This window comes from Ranitomeya variabilis, chromosome 2, assembly GCF_051348905.1.
Source record: "Ranitomeya variabilis isolate aRanVar5 chromosome 2, aRanVar5.hap1, whole genome shotgun sequence".
In the NCBI taxonomy this organism is placed as follows: domain Eukaryota; kingdom Metazoa; phylum Chordata; class Amphibia; order Anura; family Dendrobatidae; genus Ranitomeya; species Ranitomeya variabilis.
The window spans coordinates 1,088,221,807-1,088,228,404 of NC_135233.1; the positions used below are offsets into that span (position 1 = coordinate 1,088,221,807).

General features: G+C 42.3%; 1 protein-coding gene across 2 annotated transcripts in view; it reads left to right on the forward strand.

Moving 5' to 3' along the window:
• Window positions 1–3,980, forward strand: part of PINX1 (PIN2 (TERF1) interacting telomerase inhibitor 1) — a 102,663-nt gene extending 98,683 nt beyond the window's left edge. For both annotated transcript variants that reach the window (XM_077291714.1, XM_077291715.1), the window contains exon 8: window positions 3,222–3,980. In XM_077291714.1, the coding sequence (XP_077147829.1) occupies window positions 3,222–3,812 (591 nt within the window). In that variant the 3' untranslated portion in view covers window positions 3,813–3,980. The remainder of the gene's footprint in view (window positions 1–3,221) is intronic.
• The last annotated feature ends 2,618 nt before the right edge of the window (window positions 3,981–6,598 follow it).

Below are 6,598 nucleotides of genomic sequence, written 5' to 3' on the forward strand. Positions count from 1 at the left end.
TAACATTTTTGATGTCACAATCTAAGAAGAGAAAAATTACTAAAATTTGCTTTTGCAGTCTTCTGATTACAGCCAATAATACGTAATGCCTCCATTATAAAGCTGCAGATGGGTGACGCCAGTTCCTCTACTGCTAATAGGTGAAATCTATGGACGAGTGAATTCTGCACACTCTATTGAATTTGGCCAGGAAATTCAAATTTTTCTTCGTGAATTTTGCCAGACCCCAGAGCATAATGTACATTGGGGTTAAAAAATAAAATGCTATACGCCACCACACCGTTCTCCCCTCTTGCCACCCTGCCCAGTTCTCCACAGTCTTCCAGTCTTCCTTTTCTCAGTGATACCGTGTTGAATAGACTTCAGGTGACACATGTTGTGACAATACAGCTTGTATCTCCAAAGACCCTGACTGGAACTTGGGCATTGCACAGTGCGCCATGCATTGTGTGAAGAATCTGGGGACGTGGGCGGAGAACCAGGCAGGTAGCGGCGGCTGGACAGATAGGCATTGAGCTGTGTTTGAGTTGTGGAGGGTTTTTTCCGGTCCTTTATAGTCAGATTTGCAGAAAGTTAATCAGATTTTAGCAAATCTAATTATTTTTTTATTTTTTTATTTTTTTTTTTAAATCTGAGACTAGTTTGATCCTCAGCTAACTAATTTGCTCATCTTTAGTGAAGACCGCCGTCCTCCTCTCCCTCCCTGCACAGGGACCTCTGCACTGGTCACAAAGCATTCTCCCTTACAAATCATCTCCAGGCACCAGTTTCCTTTGGCCCATGAGACTCTTGTAAATCATGTCTCGGAACTGCTGATCTCAGGCGTGATGTCTGTGCCCGTAATTGTCCCCTAAAAAAGACAAAGCTAGAAAAAAGATGATGTATCTCAGTATATAGAATTTAGATGATACCGTTCCCTTTAGAGCAGCAAAGATCATCTGTAATGACACTAGGGATCCGCCCGTAAAGTCTCTGACACGACGTATGTAAACATGATTATTGGACATATATCACGAGGACAGATGTGTCTACGGCTTAGAGACAAACTGAACTTTCTCCAGAACCCCGGTTTTATTTTTCTCCTATTTATTTTCTCCGTTCTCTTGTCCTGCGCCCTGGATCATGTATGCGCCAATTTCTAAGGCTGTGGACTTCAAACATAACAGTAAAATATTCGCCTGAAATTTAATTTCGGACACTTGTCAATTCTGCTTCCCGATGAACCGAAGTACATTTTGTGATTGGAACTTTTTTGTGAGAAACCGTTGCGTATTTTTCTTTTTTCTTTTCCTTATTATTTGTGAAATTCGGCCTAACTTAATTTGTTGCCTTCCTCAGCGATGGACATATGGCCGATAGTATATCGATCAAGCCATATATCATCTCTTCCTAATGATGTCTCCCCAGGGACGACACTAACAAAGTTTGACTTTGATGTATCTGTTCGATGAAAGGCTACTAAGATGTCAAACTTTACTCCTTCCCGTAGGCATCGGTGGCCATCATCAAAGTTTATCATTTTTATCATAAATCTATCTATTTTGTGCGACATATCATATATTGGTGCAGAAAATGTTCCTGGGTTATGAGAATTAAACTGACATTTACACTAGTAAAAATATTTTTCTTGCATTTTTTCAGGTTCATAAAATAATTTTCTGGTTATATAAAGAGTAAAATGTCATATTGTTTTAATCAATGTGGAATATTAGGACACAAAAATTACCAGTGTAAGCCATGATTTCTCAGCTTACACATTACTGATTTACATAAGTTAGTTAACTAAGTTATACATTGTGATGCTGTACTGATCCTGAGTTACCTCCTGTATTATACCCCAGAGCTGCACTCACTATTCTGCTGGTGCAGTCACTGTGTACATACATTACATTACTGATCCTGAGTTACATCCTGTGTTATACCCCAGAGCTGCACTCACTATTCTGCTGGTGCAGTCACTGTGTACATACATTACATTACTGATCCTGAGTTACATCCTGTATTATACCCCAGAGCTGCACTCACTATTCTGCTGGTGCAGTCACTGTGTACATACATTACATTACTGATCCTGAGTTACATCCTGTATTATACTCCAGAGCTGCGCTCACTATTCTGCTGGTGCAGTCACTGTGTACATACATTACATTACTGATCCTGAGTTACCTCCTGTATTATACCCCAGAGCTGCACTCACTATTCTGCTGGTGCAGTCACTGTGTACATACATTATATTACTGATCCTGAGTTACATCCTGTATTATACTCCAGAGCTGCACTCCCTATTCTGCTGGTGCAGTCACTGTGTACATACATTACTGATCCTGAGTTACATCCTGTATTATACCCCAGAGCTGCACTCACTATTCTGCTGGTGCAGTCACTGTACATACATTACATTACTGATCCTGAGTTACCTCCTGTATTATACTCCAGAGCTGCACTCACTATTCTGCTGGTGCAGTCACTGTGTACATATATTACATTACTGATCCTGGGTTATATCCTGTATTATACTCCAGAGCTGCACTCACTATTCTGCTGGTGCAGTCACTGTGTACATACATTACATTACTGATCCTGAGTTACATCCTGTATTATACCCCAGAGCTGCACTCACTATTCTGCTGGTGCAGTCACTGTGTACATACATTACATTACTGATCCTGAGTTACATCCTGTATTATACCCCAGAGCTGCACTCACTATTCTGCTGGTGCAGTCACTGTGTACATACATTACATTACTGATCCTGAGTTACATCCTGTATTATACCCCAGAGCTGCACTCACTATTCTGCTGGTGCAGTCACTGTGTACATACATTACATTACTGATCCTGAGTTACATCCTGTATTATACCCCAGAGCTGCACTCACTATTCTGGTGGTTGTTATACCATTTGACAAGCACAATCCAACACACCGTTTAGATGTTTTCCTACATGGCCAGACAAACTATCTGATGTAAAGATGGCTCTGCACCAGGGGGCTCTGATCAGAAATGTAAAGGATATTTCACCTGTGAAGACAGAAGAAATATGATTGCAGCTCTGGACTGTACAATAGACAATCTCAGGATTAGTACCAGATAGGTGAAATGTTCTGTGACTGTATTCACATTGTATTATTTTTTTTCTATTCCATATGTAGACTGTGAAAATGTCCTGTGTATTTTGAACCATTTTTCTTCAGAATTATTGACATTTTAGTCTTTTTACAGGAAAGGACTGATTCTGAGCCAGAGGACAGCGAGAACTCAAGTCCGAGCCCCACTAATGAAGCTGAGCCTGAAAACACTGTGACAAGTTCTCTGTCTGTAAATGAATACTTTGCAAAGCGGATGGCAGAGCTTAAAAAATCCCACGCAAAGCGAGCCGAGCAGGTCCCGGAGCGCATGGAGCCATGTCCAGAAGACGCTGGAGACACCTACTCAGAAGACTCAAAGAAGAAATCCAAAAAGAAAAAACACAGAAAGAATAAGAATGTCGACTCCTCAGAAGAGCTGAAAGAAGCGACGAATCCTGAAGACGAAAACGATGTGGACACCACAGATTGTCAGGAGAGAAGAAGAAGAAGAAGAAAGCCAAAGAGCAAGAAAGAGGACAAAGTTCTGACCTTGGAAAACTCTGAGGACCATGAAGAAGATGACCCGAATGAGACGCTAAGGAAAAAGAAAAAAAACAAAAGGAAAAAAGAGTCGTGTGATGAAATGCAGACGGAAGATGTCACTTGTACCCCCGATGAAAATATTGACACAGTGCAACCAAAGAAGAAGAGGAAGAAGAGAAGGCGAGAGAGAACGGAAGCGTAAAGCGCGGAACTCTTGACCCATCTCACTGCCGGTGCCGATACAGAATCATGAACTTTACAACACTTTTAACAACATGTGTATTTTCTTATGAATTAAAATACACTAATGTCTTATTCTTGTGCCTGTGTATTCTGAAAATTGGGTAAATTAAATTTTTAAGCATTCAGACTTCAACTCTGGGTTTTTGGGGGGGAAATTTGGCAACCGAAAATTGAAACTTGTCAAGTGCATGGTCCCTAAGAGCCAAAATTAGGCAAACAGGGCTTGTTGTAGGAACTTCCCAAGATTCATTGACGTCTCGATAAATAAAATTGTAGACTTTGACTCAATCCACCTTCACCCCCACCAAAAGTTCAGAACCGTACCGTATCACTGCAGAATGTAGAAGATTGAGCGTCACCGGGACAAAATATTCTGGTAAGTTAGAATTCACAGTACCAAATCTGAGACAGAGGCACCGGAGGAAAGTATAACCAAATACAGTAGACAAGTGATCAGAGAACAAAGACTCCAGAGCATCAGAAGGCCCCGGTTTGTTTTTGCATTTACGTCTGGTTTTTTTAGTAGTTTTTGATGTTTTAAACCTGTTTTTGATATGTCATGGTTTTACTTTAATTGGTGCCTTTTTTAAATTGTGTTCACCTGCTTTTAAAAAAGCCCTCATCAAGCAAAAAATTGAAAACATTATTTATCAAATTATTTAAAAAAACAAGCACTTATTTTAAAAAAAGAAACCTTTAGGCTGTGTGCACACATAGCGGATTTTTCGTGTTTTTTTTTCACGTTTTTCCACTATTAAAATGCTATAAAAACGCATAAAAAAACGCATACATATGCATCCCATCATTTAGAATGCATTCTACAATGTTTGTGCACATGATGTGTTTTTTTCCGCGAAAAAAATGCATTGCGGTAAAAAAAGCAGCATGTTCATTAATTTTGCGGATTTCCCTCTATATTATTGCATTGGGAAATCTCCGGGGAAAAAAACGCAAAAAAAAAAAGCGAAAAAAACGCATGCGGATTTCTTGCAGAAAATATTCGGTTTTGCTCAGGAAATTTCTGCAAGAAAACTTGTGCACATACCCTTAATGTTTGGTGTCACAGGTTCCTTCTCCGGTATCACCCAATCAACAGAGCAAGAGAATAATGAACAATTCCAGAACCTTTATTTAGGCAAAATCACGAAAGGTCCATATAATCCACCACACTGAGGATACAACAGTCCAACAATCCAGCACACAGAGGATAAAAAATGGTCCATATGCTTCCCCTTCTCTCTGATGTGTTGTCTTCACTTCATAGTTCCAAACAAAACTGATCTCTGTGGAGAGATAAAAATACAGAACTGTGGGGAGAATATCAGATGGCAAATAACAACTCAACACCATGAAAATAAGTAAAATAGAAATATACACAAAATGATACCCACATAACATATCACACCATCACAACCTCTCCCCCCTCATAATAAGTGAGCACGCTATGAGGTCTACACAGACCTCTGGCCTGCTCAGTTTAGTCCACTTTGCTCCACTGTTTATAGTTCCTTGTACAGTGGCAGGGGTTGCAATAATCATGAGCACTTGTCCATAAATTCCCGGGTCCTGGCTTTATGGTCATACCAGGCTTTTTGACTGGACTGGACCGTTCGCTGATGTTCATTAGCCAAGGTAGCTAGCTGGGCGAGACAGTCTCTGAACTCTAGAACGTAGGGAATGATGGGCGTTCCGGTATCTGCGATATCTCCCTCCAATTGTTCTTTCAGAAGAGTGAGAGGCCCACGGACCTTCTGCTCCCACATAATGACTTTGCAACTCCCCAATGTAATTTCCAAGGAGGATATCTGCAGGAAGTCCTCCCATAACGCCAATCCAACACAGTTTTTCTCCAAAACCATAATCCAAACGTACCAAAGCTCGCTGTATATATTTGCTATTTGCGTACACCCCCCGCCAGGACAATGGGAATTCCTGGGCCCTGGTGAATTGCCTCGGGTCGAACCTCACGGGGGTCAGCGATAGTCAGGAATGCCCCCGTGTCTCTAAATCCCGACACTTTGTATCCATCAATTAAGACATCCTGCAGGTGGTAATGCCGTTGCTGTGTATTTCTGATGGACAAAGGCCGGAGTCCGTACACTCCAGGAGGGGTATCTATGGTGCCGTGGTCGGTGGTCCACTCTTGTGGGGGTGGTGGTAGCTCTTCCTCAGGTGGGATGGAGTGCACAAGATGCACTGGACGAGGTGGGGCTCACTCCGAATCCTTGAGGGACAGCTAGACTGCAAATGTCCAGGTTGCCCACACCCGTAACATCTCTCTGTGATACACCCAGGTCGTGGTCGGAACTGTTGGGGCCCAGGATTGTGAGCTGTGATTGTCATCGGCCTGTGGTTGGGTGGAGGGGCAGATATAATCGGAGGGGGACGGGGCGCGGTCGAAGGCCGTGGTTCATTGTCCAGAAGCCTCCTCCATTGCGGTCGGATAGTAAGGGCTTCATTGGCCAGGGCTGCAGCTCCATCCACGGTGCACGGCGTGTGCTCCCGGACCCATTCCCGTACCTCTGCGGGGCACTTGGCAAGAAATTGTTCTATAAGGAACACCTGTATAACATCTTCCACAGTAAAGGCGTTTTCTGCTTCCAGCTATCTCCGACATGCCTGGGACATCTTATGTGCATACATCCTAAACGATCCCCCCGAAGTGCATGGGAGGTCTCAGAATTTGGCCCTATATGAGTCTGGGGTGACAGCATGGTAATCCAGGATAGTCTGCTTTATAATGTT